At 41.2% G+C, this 16216-nt stretch overlaps 1 protein-coding gene across 1 annotated transcript in view; it reads left to right on the top strand.

The window, feature by feature from the left end:
- Window positions 1–16216, top strand: part of Lar (tyrosine-protein phosphatase Lar) — a 608447-nt gene that overhangs the window by 530057 nt on the left and 62174 nt on the right. Inside the window, exons 14-19 of the mRNA XM_080270406.1 lie at window positions 1405–1710; window positions 6438–6577; window positions 6880–7085; window positions 7451–7560; window positions 14330–14522; window positions 15243–15441. Coding sequence (XP_080126532.1) covers window positions 1405–1710; window positions 6438–6577; window positions 6880–7085; window positions 7451–7560; window positions 14330–14522; window positions 15243–15441 — 1154 coding nt within the window. The remainder of the gene's footprint in view (window positions 1–1404; window positions 1711–6437; window positions 6578–6879; window positions 7086–7450; window positions 7561–14329; window positions 14523–15242; window positions 15442–16216) is intronic.

Genomic DNA, 16216 nt, shown 5'->3' on the forward strand with positions numbered 1-16216 from the left:
CTGCCTATGGGTGACTCTACACTAACAAGCCAAATGGTTTCTTTTACACCAGGAAAGCATTTATTATGTTGGGTACTAACCATATAAACAGAGTATAGCCCCTGGTGGTTTAGTGGGTAATTACAGCACTCCAGTCAGATGGAGCCTGTGTAGGTTTATATCCAAGGGATGGTTGGGGTTTATTGTTGATGTCATGCTACTTGGGATGAGGGAGGCTGGTCACTCTCATCTTAAATGTCAGGACCAACTGGCCTAGCCCTAAGCTCCTATACTCTTCATGGGGTGACAGGATTGGATGATGGATGGGTGGATGGTCTTCTTCCAGTGTGGTGATCTCTCTCCCAACCCATGTATCTTCCCTGGCAAATGCTGTACCCAAGGTTCCCAAGGTTTCTTTTACAGTATTATTAAACTAAACCTCCCATTATTTTCTTAACCCTTGTATTAATGAATTATACATGGTTTTTACAAAAACACAAGTAGTTGGAGGTGAGGAAATGGAAAATGTGAGTACGTTTAAGTACTTGGGTAGTGTGATGATTAAGGATGGAAGTTTGGAGGGTGAAGTGCTTGAAAGGGTACAGCAAGGAAGAAAGGTTGCTGGTTCCTTGAAAGCAGTGATAAGAAACAGGGAAGTGACCATGGAAGTGAAAAAGTTACTACATGACAGTATTGTGATACCAGCTCTGATGTATGGAAGTGAAGCTTGGACATTGTTGGAAGGACACAAGTCAAGAGAGCAGTGGAAATGAGTTATTTAAGAGGAGCCTGTGGAGTCACATGGAGAGACAGGCTGACAATGAGGATATAAAGAAGCATTGTGGTGAGGATGTGGATGTGATGGGAAGCGTTATGAGGAACACACTGAGGTGGTTTGACCATGTGGAGAGGATGGAAGGTGAGAGACTGATGAGGAGAATGTATGTGAGTGAGGTGGAGGGAGGGGAGAGGGAGGGGGAGGCCAAGGATGAGATGGAGGGTTGCAGTGGAGAGGTGTATGAGAGAGGGGGATGTGAGTTGGGAGCAGGGCAGTGAAATGGTGGGGGTCAGGGTGACGTGGAGGCAATTTGTTTGTGGCCACCCTGCACGGGATTAAAGTGTCTGGCAATAGATAGATAAATAGATAGACAGATAGTCCTCACTTACAATCAAGATAGGTGCAAGCAGAATGGTACTTTGAGTGAAACAACTTTTAGACATACTGTATTTTTTATTCATGATTGAGAAACCAAAGCACAAATAATAATGTTTTCTGTCTTTAAAGCAAGAGTTGTGAAACCCAAACCACTAAAAAAATAAAGGTGTTATTTTATTAGCAACCTCAAGTAAGAGGGCCAACTGTGCATGAAGTGTTTATACATAAAAATAATGAACATCAGTAAACACTAAGGGGTGATATTTCAGCCCCAGGCGCACCACCCAGCAACATCCGTGCAATGGCAGAGAATTCTGAGAGTATCCGTGTGGAATGGCAGCCACCACCCCTGGACCAACAGCATGGGGACATTTCCTACTACAAGCTGATGTATGTCAACCACTCCCGCCCTGATTCAGATGCTGCAGTTATTGACATCCCGGACCCCACCCAGCGTGAATATGTCATAGAAAGGCTCAAGAAATGGACTGAGTACCGGATCTGGATGTTGGCTGGAACCATCGTAGGTGATGGTGTTAGGTCAGAACCGGTGGTTGTCCGCACTGATGAGGATGGTACGTATCTTTATTTTTATTTCTCTCCCTCTTTCCCTTTCGTTTCTTCTGTATTTTTTACTCTCAAAACTGGAATTGATATAGTAATGATATGTTCTAGAAGTTTCAAAGTATTAATATCACAGTATTACAATAGATTGATCATAAGTAGCTCAGTTTTTCTGATAACTTCTATTACTGATCATGTTGTAGCCTTTGATATTCTCTTGCTGACTTAGGATTGAGTTGTACAGTAGTAATGATTGAAAATTGAATATATGCAGCATAAAGATTAAAGTATATACTCTTAGTAATGTAGAAAACTGCCATTTAACAAACACCAGATATTTGCTCTAAACACTTAAGTAATCTGTGACTATCCTTCTTCACTGCATGAGCACCATGCACAGTCAAAATGCACATAGATGATGAATTATTGAAGTGAGGCAATCAGTGTATCAACAGGCACAGACTTATTTGAAACTTTTATCATTATTAAGGTCAAGCTATAGCAAGAAGAAAGTTGTTGTATCTGACAATATACAGTTCATTTTACTGTACAAGTGTAAGTTGAGTTCAAAAAGACCAGAATCTGGCAATATATGGTGTGTGTTGTCACTGATCGACTCCAGCCTCTATAGTCTATACTCACACTGTCTCCTGTGCCCCAGCTCTCCTCAGGACATTAAACATGCAGACTCTTAGGAAAGGTCAAGGGAAATTCATACCGGTACATAGCTACCATACAATTTTGAGACAGGCGTTGTAGAGGTCTGGTACTGTTTACTATGTATGCTGTTAAAGAGAGGTTTTTGACACCTTAGCATTTGCATATTACATGTTATTCCATTATTAGAAACAGCTTCTGGTAATGGTTTTCTAAATATGAATTTAACCTCAGTATATCAGAGCCTGGAATGAGAATTATTTCATATAAGATTTTTTAAATATCAATAATGGTGCCAGTATACTGTGCTAAGACGGTAGCCTGTATGACACAGCATATGTATTAAGTGCATATTTCCAGGTTCTGGTATGTATACTTTAAATATGAGTATTTGTGTAAGTTTTATTGGTGAAATATTTAAAAAAAAAAAAAAAAAAAAAAGTGTATCAGAAAGTACTAAACTTTAAGAGGTAGAAGTAGGTGGTATGACTAACTACAGTATTTTACTTATGTATTTAGACAGATAAATATGATGACATACACATGGAGATACTAGTTGCTGCTATAATATGATACCTACATGTGCACATATTGAAACCTGCACATGTAAACCAAATTGTGCATGAGACACTTACAGATTTGATATTCCACACCACAGTTGCCAGTGGCCCAAAAAGTACTTGACACATTTCTGGCATTCTTAGGGTAATGCTAAAGTGCAAAATGTATTGTTTCTGGCCGTGCTAGCAGATTAACTTTCAGCTATTGAGGCTGTATTTAGAAGCTGCTAGTATTAGTTGTACTGACATTCATTGTCGCCGTACGGTATTAGTTTGTTTAAGATGAGTTGCCACATGAGCTTTTGAACACTGGATTTTACTTCAGTATTGCTGTGCACCATCATATTTCATCAATCAGTGATGATGTTGGATACTTGTACAGTTCACAGTACAGTGAAGTCAGTGCATATGTTTCACCTTAAGTTACTTTTATTACATGATATGCAAGAAACAGGTATGGTAATTAATGCATATTCTTTTAATTCCTTTCATAATCATAATAATAAGACAAATGGTAAGACATCGCTTTTGCAAACTGTTAGTGGAGTGTTTGGAAACTAAGGATGCCAGAAATATATTCCAGACTTCAGAAATCACATAAGAAAATGAATCACAGCTCTGACAACAAAACTTTCTTTACAGTCTTTCATGAACCTATGTCAGACTAACACACTTGTTTCCCTGCCCCTTACAAGGATACATTAGTAAGTACAATTATGCTCACATGAGGACAACCTTGCTCCACTGTACATTTTTTATAGTCCCCCCCTTTACAAACAGAAAAATTCCTTCACCAGTACAGTCACATGATATATCTCTCAATTCAGACTATCATATTAACCAATATATATTAGTCCAGTGAACCACCACCAGAGTGATGCTAGCGATCAGTTTGGCTCCCCAGTTGCCCCTTCTTGAACAGGAATAAACAGCTCCCTGACCTTACTCCTTGCTCTTCACCATAAACACCTTTGACTTTTGAGCCCAGGACATAGTTCTATTCCTCTGTATTAGTATTGACCATTTGTTTCCCCTCCTGCCCTCTCACTTAGTCACTCTTACATGGTGTAGTTTACAAAGGCTTAATATACAGCCTTTTCTTGAGAATATATGACTATTAGTATAAAAACTCTGGTCATTTGCACTTTAGATTAATAAAAGAAATTACTACAGAGGGATATTTTGTTACGTGCATGCAGCCCTACCTCATTTTGGAAATATAATGCATCTTACAATGGAGAGCTATAATATCCTTTATACTGTACAAGATGAAGCTTGGCACTACCCTACAGCACTGTTCATGTATATTATCCTTCACTATGGAATTAAGAAATTTCTCAAAGTATAGTTATGCTTGAGCCTTGTCTACAGTTACTGTATACATCCCTGGTTTCTCCCACTCTCACTGAGTATTAGATAATGTGTAGTGGCAGATGACTGCAACACTGATTACTACTGTAGTACCCCATTGTTAATGCCTGTTGAATAGTTATGCCCCCTCCACTGAACTTATCTTCTTCTTTAGAACGTCCTCCTCTTTATTTCAGGATCACTTCACTTTACTGATCCTGCAGTGTTTGTTATACAAGAAGAATAGTGCTTGATGTATAAAATTCTGTCCTAACAAACTGGAATAATGTTGTTAAATTGACAGTGATGCTGTAGGGTAGTCATTTCCTGCTCCCCTGTATGTGAACCCTGTGTGCCACGTAGTTGATTTATGTAGTTTTGTTTTCCTTAACATATACTGTATATTAGTCCTTTGGTTGCTTTGTATCTTTTTTTGTTGCAGAGGCTTTACACTCACTGTCACATGCACCAAGCACCACACTTCTTCATACCAAGGATTTCCCTTACTTTACCTAATATTATGCTACTCCTCTAAGACTTCTTTCCCTACAACTTGCATGTTCTCTTTCTCTGCCTTTCTTTCTCTCTCTCCTCTAGACACTAAAGCCAGACAATATGTTGGATGGTGTAAACAAACTCAGTTGGGATGTTGGCAGGCTATTGATGGCATTATTTCCATTTTTTCCTCTCTTGCCTTCCATTGACAGTCAATAATGAGACTGGTAAGTATACCAGGGTTTGTAATGCTACGTAGATGTGGTGCTAGTCAATGGTGTTGGGTTTTATGCCTAATTTATCTTGTGTTATTTCCCGTACTAGGTTCTGTCCACTTTCCTCAGCATATGCTTTCTTTTCACTTCAGACCTCTGAATCGTGTTCATTAGAATGACTTTGTCTTTTGCAATAATCTCTGATTTACTGAAATGATCCACTAAGTTGTAGTTTGTTATTCAGAGACTGAACGGTTTACCACTTTAAGTACATTTTTAGTCATTGTTCAAATAAACTATGATGTAGAGAAACTGCACTTGACAAAGTTTACAATGTCATGTCCGCTGAATATATGTAATGGTTAAGAGTCAAGGTTTCATGGAATGCTCAATCTGCAGCAACCCTCTCATCTGTGCTGCCTTGCTCCTCTCCCTAACCTACCTCTTATCCTATAAAGTACAAGAAAGGGGCTGTCTTTCTTTTTAATAGTATCCCCTATATTGTAGTCAAGAAGTAATACTAATAATTCTATCCCCTTTTCAACTTGAAGTGTACTTCTTTGTCATAGAAACTATGCTTTTTTTATATGTGATTTCTAAAAGAACAATTTCAGGTGTTTCCCTTGGAAATTCAGGTAATTTGATTGCTGGATTCCCACCCTAGAAAGTAGTGAAACCCATTAAAATGAAGAATTACATTTTAAGTATGTATCTGCCAAAATAATTCTGATATATCATCACCATATCCTATTTCTTTAAGGTAACTGTTTTATGCTTCATAAACCAACCAAAGGTTTTTTATAATTAAATTTAGGAGCAGAAGGGATGCAAGTGTATTTAATATGAACTCTGTATTTATTTAATCGTCAGGGTCCTGTTGGGTGTGGCTTGTCAAATGAAGTGAATAGTAATCTTCATTCACAGATATGAAGTGATATGACAGTATACAGTATTAGAAAATTATTTGTTTAGTGTAACAGATCATAATGAATTTTCTCTTATCATGAAAACATAATGTGTCAAAACAGAAGAATAATACCATTTGTTGCCACCAGTACTTCAGCAGCATATGAAATAGAACAAATTACTCAACTACCTGGTGTAGTATGCCACTCGAGTAGTGTGTTTCTGTTTATGTAATATATAAAGTGGACAGATTAGTAAAATAATGAAGGTAATGGATGTTTGAAACCAGCTTTGATGTACAAGGAAGCTTTAAGAGTATGAATATATTTTGAGGCATCTAAATGATAAGGTTTTTGGTGTAGTAGGGAGGTATATGTAAATCATCATTATTGTATAGAACAGAATAGTTGAAATATATCCATAGCAGAAGTTCAGGCAGCTATCCATGTATGCCAGCTTGCTATATGCATTACAGCTACACTAATTACTCCTTGCATGTCAAGGATGTATCTACCATGAACTAGTACTGATTTCCAGTTGGTTTATCAAATATAGTTCCTGGAGAGCCTCGTAATGTGAAGGTGGATGTGATCAACAGTACAAGTATAGAGGTGTCTTGGGAGCCGCCCAATGAGAGGGAGAGACATGGCATCATACGAGGATACCAGATTCATGTCCAGGAGATCGAGGGGCAGGTGAGGACACTCTTTATTTTGTGACCCTTTAACCCTCTTACAGTTGTGGTGCACTAGTAGTGGCAGATATTTTCATGGTCCACTTTTTGCTTGATATTGCTAATGTGTCTGATTCGTATGAATTATTTTAACCCTTGCTAGGATGATTCTTTGTAAGGTAGTTTATCTCCCCTGAGACATTGTTTTATGGCCAGTTGTATATTGTATTTCATGTGAGGCATGCACCTTGGCCCATGCAGACCTTCATTGTACCTCGTATGAGGTCTGCAGCTCAGCTAGGGTTAAAGGCAAATTTTTTCCAGTCTGGTGACTTGGCCGGAGCAAGGTTACATCCATATGCTGTCCATAGTGGGGAGGCAACGAGTTATGTGGTATCAGATTTGATACCCGACACCAAGTACCAGGTCCAGGTTTCGGCCATTACCAGGAAGGGAGATGGTGCCAGATCAACACCAGAGAGGGTAGAGATGCCTGGAGGAGTGCCCAACAAGCCATTACTTCTAGTCAAGTACGATAGTCAGATTTTGAGTGATTTATAGTTACTGTATGTTGTTTTATAGATAAAAAGAAATCATATTACCCCCTTCAGTTTGCCGACATTTTTAAATTCTGTTTGTGCAAAGCCTTATATGTCATTACAGTATTTGTTGTGGCATATGACTGGTCAGGTATGAAGTTGTTATCAGAATAGTTGTTTAGTTCTGCATTTTGTTAGATTGTGTTAATTCAGATGCACTGACATCCCTCAGCTCCCCCTACCTCCCAAGAGAATGATGGTGGGCTGAAACATTAATTTTCTGCAGTCAGATGGGTTCGCATCCAAATGAGCCAGGAGTTTCAACTACTCTTTATTAATTAATTTTTGTATTTCAGTGGAACTCTTGATCGTGTCTCTGGAAAGTTGTCTGTCGTGGTACAGTGGGAGCCACCCACAGAATCATATGGGGAGCTGAGAAGTTATCGTCTTAGATATGGACCAAGAGGTGAGAGAAAGTGCAGATATTAACTATTGTGTGTTGAAAGGATGGAGGATAACAGTTGGGTGTGGAAGTGGGGTTGCAAGAGGCAGACCGAAAAACACGTGGGATGAGGTCATAGTGTTTGACCTCACTGATAAAGGACTGAATAGAGAGGTTGCCAGAGACTGATCAGCATAGAGAGCTGCCATTAGGTGACCAAGGTTGATACATGCAAGCATATTGGAGCCTTAATAAATGGTATAGTACAATAGGACACTCTTTACAATAGTTGTAATGTAAAGGTAATGTGATCAACAAAAGTGGGTGGATGAAGGAAGGAAAGATGAGTACCCAGCATTGCTGGCCTTTTTTTTATCAAGAACCTAACAAATCGGCACTACCCAGTTTGTAGCAAAACTGCCATTCAGTAATAAAGATTGAACTAATGTGCATCTGAGTGGAATACTTTGTGTTACGGAGATGAATGATGAGTGGATGGAAGTATTGAATGTTACTGTGGTTTCACTAGTCATTTTGTTGGAGCATGTAGTGTGGAAGACATTCATGTAGGATAGAGCTAAAAATATTCAGAGGTTTGAATGTTCAGTGAGTAGATGTTGATAGTTTTGCTTTTGTGTTTTCCTGTTTCTGAATCCTGCCCATACCATTGAAACAGCAGAGTGAAATATGATGTCAGTGGTATCATCATTGGTGTCATTGTCAGTTTCCAGCCAGTAATAAATGAAAGGATTTGATCCCAAACTATGAAAACACAAAAATAGAACTCTCGCCATCCATTCAGTGGTCTTACAAGCCTTTGAAAATCTTGGTCTGCCCTGGTGACCTAGAGAATATTTCCCTCACAGCACTTGTGAGACAGAACCAGTCTGTTCAGTGTTTGAAAAAAGGATGTAATGTCTGTCACATTTCTGAAAAGTGTGTGTGTGTGTGTGTGTGTGTGTATATATATATATATATATATATATATATATATATATACTGTATATATGAAACCATTTACTACGCTGGGAGGTAACCATATAACCAAATTTGGCGCCTGATGGTTTAGTGGGTAATTATTGGGCTCCAATCAGATTGAGCCAGTGAAGGTTTATATCCAAGGGGTGGTTGGGGTTGATTGCTCATGTAATGCCACTCAGGGATGGGTGAGGCTGGTCACTCTCATCTTAAATGTTGGGACCAACTGCCTAGCCCTGGGCTCCTATGCCCCTCATGGGGCAATGTAGGATTGGATGATGGATGGATGATGGATTATTTGTTTATTTATTCGTATGTGGTAGGTGGTGGTGACCATCATCCACTCACTTGATGTAGTGCTGCCTACTTCTTCCTTAGCCTTTATCATCCTTTTTCTGTGCCTGCCCTCCTCTCTTCCTATTTTTCCCATCTTTCCTGTCACTTCTTTTTGTTTTTCTTTCCTTTACAGGTGGCTTTACATTGAGTGACAAACCAAATAGTTTCCTGTAAGCCAAGAAACCATTTACAATGCTGGATGGTAACCATATAACCAAACCATACCTGCTTCCTGCATGTCAACAAGTGGGTTGGTGGAGGGTTAGTGCCCCTCCCCGTAAAACAAATAACTCAAAGTCAAGTGGCCACCCCTAACGGGATTATGGCACTTGGCAATAGATAGATTGATAGATTTATTCACCATCCACTCACTTGATGTAGTGCAGCTCTTGGGTGTCTGCCCTTTTCTCTCCTTCATCTTTCTTTCCTTCCATCCTCTTCTGTCTTTCTTTCCTTCATTCTTTCCTTGTCCTTCTGCCTACAGGTGACTTTATGCTCCCTCTTCCGTCTTTCCTTCATTCTTTCCCCTTCCTTCTCCCTTTGGGGGACTGCATACTGAGTGACAAGCCAAATGGTTTCCTGTACACCAGGAAATCATTTACTGTGCTGGGTGGTAACCATATAACCAAATTTTGGTGCCTGGTGGTTTAGTGAGTAATTATGGAGCTCCATTCAGATTGAGCCAGGGAAGGTTTATATCCAAGGGGTAGTTGGGGTTTATTGCTCACGTAATGCCACTGAGGGATGAGTGAGGCTGGTCACTTTCATTTTAGATGTTGGGACCAGCTTGCCTCGCCTCAGGCTCCTGCACTTCTCATGGGGCAATGTACGATTGGATGATGAAAGAAATATACAGTACAGTATATATATATATATATATATATATACAGGTATATATATATATATATATATATAAGTATATATATCCCATTGGAGCCCGGTGTCCCGAATATTGGACAGAATTGGGATTTTTCAAGTCTTTATAAAGTAGGGAACCCCCTGGTAGGGACATAAGAGCTTCGCGACTATGAGCCGATAGGCGGAGGGCGGTACGCTCAGTACTCACCCAGGGACATGCCTTGCCCAGCACCCGTGGGATCCAGTGGGTTAATGACTGGCAAACCTATCAGTCTCTTTAACCCATTGGAGCCCAGTGTCTGGAATATTGGATAGAACTGGGATTTTTCAAGTCTTTATAAAGTAGGGAACCCCCTGGTAGGGACCTAAGAGCTTTGCGACTATGAGCCGATAGGCGGAGGGCGGTACGCTCAGTACTCACCCAGGGACATGCCTCGCCCAGCACCCGTGGGATCCAGTGGGTTAATGACTGGCAAACCTATCAGTCTCTTTAACCCATTGGAGCCCAGTGTCCGGAATATTGGCTAGAACTGGGATTTTTTAAGTCTTTATAAAGTAGGGAACCCCCTGGTAGAGATCTAAGAGCTTCGCGACTATGAGCCGATAGACGGAGGGCAGTACGCTCAGTACCCACCCAGGGACATGCCTCGCCCAGCACCCCTGGGATCCAGTGGGATATATATACATATTGTTTCATTTCGTTTCGTTTTTAAAGGCTCCAACATGCTTGCATGTGTCGGCCTTGGTCACCTAATGGCGGCTCTCCACACTGCACGATCCATTGCAGCCTCCCTGTTCAGTCCCTTAACCCTAAGGTCACACTTAATGACCTCGTCCCATGTCTTTCTCGGTCTACCCCTCATAACCCCACCCCCAATATTAACACTTCTCACCTTCCTCACCCAATTATCATCCCCCATCCTCTCCACATGTCCAAACCACCTCAATCTACCTCTCCTCATCACAACACCAATACATTCCAGTCCCATCCTACCTCTCACCTCTTCCATTGTAAACCCAGCCCCTCCAGGCCTTGGACGCAGGGACGCACTGCACATCCACCTAATCATTGTCATTTCTGTACGTCTGAGCCAGCGAATGTCTTCCTCCTTCACTGCCCAGGTCTCACTGCCATACAGCATTACACTCCTAACACATGCTGCATACAAAGACCCCTTAGCACGTAGGGAGAGCCCTCTCAACGTCAGGAGAGGCAAGAGCTCCCTGAACTTCTTCCAACCTCTTCTCACCCTAGCCACAGAGCTAGCTTCAGCCCCACCTCCAGCACACAACATGTCTTCCAAATAACAAAACTCTTCCACACACTCAAGAGATTCACCAGCAAGTTCAATCCTTTCACGTCTGACGATCTCCACCTGCTCACCCCGGCACGCCGTACACATAAAATCAGCATTATCTCGCAGTCTACCTCTGATACCACTACATCTCTTATGCACCCATTTATCACACACACCACACAAGATGGAATTACTTCCCACGCCCTTGTGGCAAACTGCACATGGCCACTCTCCCTCGTCTTTGACAGTACCGCCACCAACCCTAGATATCATCACTTTTGTTTTATCTGCATTTACCCTTAAACCCTTTTGCCCCATACCATCTCTCCACTTCCTAAACCTTTCCTCCGCCTCCCTTTCATTCTCTGCAATCAACACCAAATCATCAGCATACAACAACTCCCACGAGAGTCCGTTTCTAAAGTCACGTGAAAGGGCTTCAAGTACCATGATAAACAACATGGGACTCAAGACTGACCCCTGATGCACACCAACATTCACGGAAAACTCATCACTCAAATCTCCATTCACTCTCACCTGGGTGTGAGCACCCACATACATGGCCATAACCACCCTAACCAGCCACTCCACCAAGCCAAGCTTTCTCATTGCCCACTTCACCACCTCTCTAGGGACTCTGTCAAAGGCCTTTTCCAAATCAACAAAAACAAAATAAAGATCCCTTCTCCTACCAATATATTTTTCCTGAAGCTGTCGAACAATGAATATGGCATCAGTGGTCCCCCTACCTGGCATAAACCCAAACTGCATCTCATCAATATTCACTCTTTCTCTAATCATACCTTCTAAAACTCTCTCCATTACCTTCATTATCTGATCTAAAAGCTTTATACCTCTATAATTTCCTATTTCCAGGGCATCACCCTTCCCTTTATACACATTTACAATTACACTCTTCAGCCAATCATCTGGGACAACACACTCATAAATAATCCTATTTATCAGGTCAGTGACTAAACTCACCCCTATATCGCCTGAGGCCTTCAACATTTCAGTAGTCAACCCAGACACACCTACTGCCTTCCCCACCCTCATCCTGCCTATTGCCTCACTCACATTAGCAGTATCAATCAAAGGCCAAGGGCCAGACACTGGATCTGCTGGCTCCAAACCTTCCCTGTCCCAGTCAAACTCCTCATTCAACAACCGGTTATAATGCTCTCTCCATGCATCTTTAATATCTTCACTGTTCACCACTACCCTTCCTTCATCATTCTTCACACACTGCTCACCTATGATATCCCGATTATCCCTCTTCACCTGACCTGCCACCCTAAATATATTTTTCCTTTCCCCATGATTTAGGTTATCAAGTAATTGTCTCTGTGACTCAGACTTTGCCCTGTATACCTCTCTTCTAGCCCTACGCTTGGCTGCCAAATATTCCTCTTTGCTACCACCCTTCTTCCATTCCCGGAAAAGCCTTCTTTTCTCCTTAATTGCAGCTTCTACACCCTCATCCCACCACCAAGTTACTTTATGTCTTGGTGGTCCTCTTGTCCAGCCGCATGTTACATCAGTAACTCTCAAGAAATTATTCTTGAGGGCTCTGTACTGTTCATTAACGCCTCTGTCTACAGCTCCCTGTTCAGCCACCACTCTCCTCAACTCGCTGTAGAAGGCATCCCTTACTACTTAGTTTTTCAGCTTCCATATTTTCCTCCTAGGCACATAAGTCCTCTTTTTCATCACTTGTTCTTTAAGCACCATATTACAAATCAATAGTTTGTGCTGCTGCACACACTCCTCACTTCCTATAACTTTAACATCCCTCACTAACCTCCTATCGGCCCTCCTAACCAGAAAATAATCTATCTGACTGCTATTTCCCCCAGACTCATACGTAATTAACCTACTGTCTCTTTTCCTAAAATATGTGTTGCACACAATCATGTCCGTTGCCTCCCCAAACTCAAGTATCCTTTCCCCTTCTGCATTCCTTTGACCATATGCACATCCCCCATGCACTCCTTCATAACCTTGTGCTGCTACACCTACATGACCATTTAAGTCCCCTCCCAAAATCACTATCTCATCATCCCGCATACCACCCACTACACGTATTAAATCATCCCAAAATCTATCTTTCTCTGATTCATCCAATCCTGCCTGTGGAGCATATGCCGATATAATCACAGCTATCTTTCTTCCCAACAGAATTTTCACTACCAATATCCTATCGCTTACTCTCAGAACATTCATAACATATTCCACCCATTTCTCCGCAACCATCACACCAACACCTCCATATCCGTCTGTCCCCCCCTGCCAAAACAACTTATAGCAACAGTCCTTCCCAACAATCTTTCTGGCTGATCCACCCCTGTACCGGACTTCCTGCAAACACGCCACATCCACCCACCTCCTACTGAATGCCTCAACGACTTCCCCTGCTCTTCCCCTCAAACTTCCCACATTCCATGAACCCACCCTCAGCCCCATGGGTGATTTACTGTCCTCAGGCTTGCTTTGAAACCTTTTTTGTTTTGTCATCTTCATTATTAATAAATGGGGACAGACACAGCACAGGTCCCACTCACTGCACAATCCCAGGTCCAGGCAGTGGATCTGGGACCCCTAGCCCACCAGCTTACCAGTTTTTGTGGTAGTGGCCTCGGGGCACCCTGCCAGGACAGCTGCAGGGACACCCTCCAAGTGCGTCTTGGCACTGCAACTCTCCCGCCATTATACACCCACTGATAGGGCAGCCTCCTGGGGTGCTACTCCCAGGTTCGGGCCCCTCTCTATTGGGCGGAAGCGGCAGCCTGGGAACCGCAATGCCTTGTACCCTCTAGCACAGGCCCGAGCCCCATCTCGCCCTGGACCCATGATCTATGCCGGCAGAACCCCCACCACACCTCCCCCCATATATATATATATATATATATATATATATATATTTATTTATTTATTTACACATATACAATATACTGTATATATTTCAGTCACCCATTTCTCTATCTCTGTCTCAGTGCATACATACATAATATACTTACATACACGAGAGAGACAGAGACAGACAGACAGACAGACAGAGCTCTCCTTCCTTACTTGTCATTTTCACACACTTACCAAATCAAAGTATTTCTCTCTTGGCCTTTCACATCACATCCTGCCCATTATGTCAGATATAGAGTGGATTAGTATTATCTGCAGTCTCTGCATTACCAAAATGCTTAGCAAGGAAATACCAGAGACAGTCATATTTTGCTGAAAGTAGCTAAAACATTAACCCTGTGAACAAACAGGTACACTCTCTTTTGTAGAGAAACTCCTGATGACTTCCTGACAATGTTTTACAGGGGAACAACTCAAAACTATTAGATTAGAGGGGCAATCAGTGCTGCAGAAGACCCTCACCGACCTGCAGCGTGGTATTGAGTATGAGATCAGAGTGGCTGGACGCAACCATATCAACTTTGGGCAGGAGGCGATCAAGTATTACACTACTCCGGAAGCTGCTCCCTCTGGCCCTCCTACTAATATCACATACAGGTAAACCAGACTGGGGTTATTGATGTAGTGGTTTTAGGTATGTAGTGCAGCAGGTAGTCTATTTGGGAAGTGGTAGTGTTATATGACTGAATTGTTAACATGTCAGAATTGCAACATGAAAAATATCTGTACATGGGTTATAGCCCCATGTTATACGCTCTGTAAGCACTGTGCTATTTTGTTGCATTGGTGGGAAGTGATGATAACTGTAAATGCAGTATCATGGTTGTGGTTGCCTCATGACTCATTAGGTTAAGGTCTTTCCACTTGTAGTCCATTGATGATCTCCTACATACTCTAGTCTTTCTTAACAAGAGGGTGATGTAATGATCTGATGTGTATAAAAATAGTTTACTTTCTTGACCAGAGTGCACTGTGTGACATAGTTGATGTGTTAGCTTTGCAGCCTGGTGGATTGCTGTGTTTAAGTTTGTTTTCCTTTATCATTATGTAGCTTTGCTCCCATATGAACTTGGTAATTTCTGCACATTAATCATGCCATAATTTTCCACCTCTTGACTAATTATGCAACTTTAAGTTGCCAACTGTTTCTTGAGTAAGCCTTCTTATGTAAAATTTGTCTCCTTCATATTGCACACTTCTTAAACATACTTGCATCATATACACCCAAATATATAGCTTCTCAGTTTTGAATGGTACTCATCTTCACACTTATGTATTCTGCATTTCTTTGTAACATATACTGTATATCCTCCACAGGTACCAAACTCCTGGGACAATTGTTTTCACATGGGACCAGCCCAAGTTCAATGAGAGAAATGGAGTCATCATACAGTATGAACTGCAGTTTAGCAAGAATGTTGTGCTAAACAATGACTTTAAACATGACAAGAATATCAGCGATGGTACACGCATTGTTTTCAGTGGCCTGGAAGAGAATATGGATTATACTTTTAAGGTATTGCACATTTTAAACTTTAATTTTCTTCTGATAGGACATAATGGAATTGTGACAACTATCCAAGGTAGTCAGTGATTGAAAAGTACGATAATCATTTGCTTGTGCATGCATTTAACCCCTACTTTACCAACACCCCCCACCGTCTCTGACATAAACACTACTTTCACCCTCCATACCAACCCGACAGCTCCCCCTCCTGTGGGATAAGGAGTAGTGTATATTTTATTGCCACGTCCAAACTGTTCACTATTTGTGATTTGCTTGCATACTGATGATCACATAATTCTAACATCATGTTACTATGTATTGTAAAAAAAATGATTTTGAAATAACTCATTGTATCAGTTTCAATGTGTGAAAGTACTGTTACCCAGGTGACTACACATTGGCATGAAAAAAAATGTCATGCACAGATAAATGGCTTATTTACCTTGTAAGTTAGGTCTAGCATCTCAGAATGGCTCAAACAGAAGCATGAAACGTGAATACACACGAGACGGTGATGTTGACCTTGAACCACTTGTTGCTGAGAGCGTGGCATTACTAAGCTCACTACTGTAAAACACCCTAACTTCGGACATTTTTTATTTGTTTTAACGAATAATTCTGTGTAAAATGATGCAATTTAATCCCTATTGGTGTCATGTGGTAGCCAGGGACAGTACCTACTGAATCCATATAATAAAAAAGATTAGCCACGCTAAACTCGTGTTATTTTTATTTTTATTTTTTTTATTTATTTATTTATTTATTTTTTTCAAGTGTCTGAAGT

This window comes from Coenobita brevimanus, chromosome 5, assembly GCF_032717465.1.
Source record: "Coenobita brevimanus isolate Jiangsu-jjx chromosome 5, ASM3271746v2, whole genome shotgun sequence".
Classification (NCBI taxonomy): domain Eukaryota; kingdom Metazoa; phylum Arthropoda; class Malacostraca; order Decapoda; family Coenobitidae; genus Coenobita; species Coenobita brevimanus.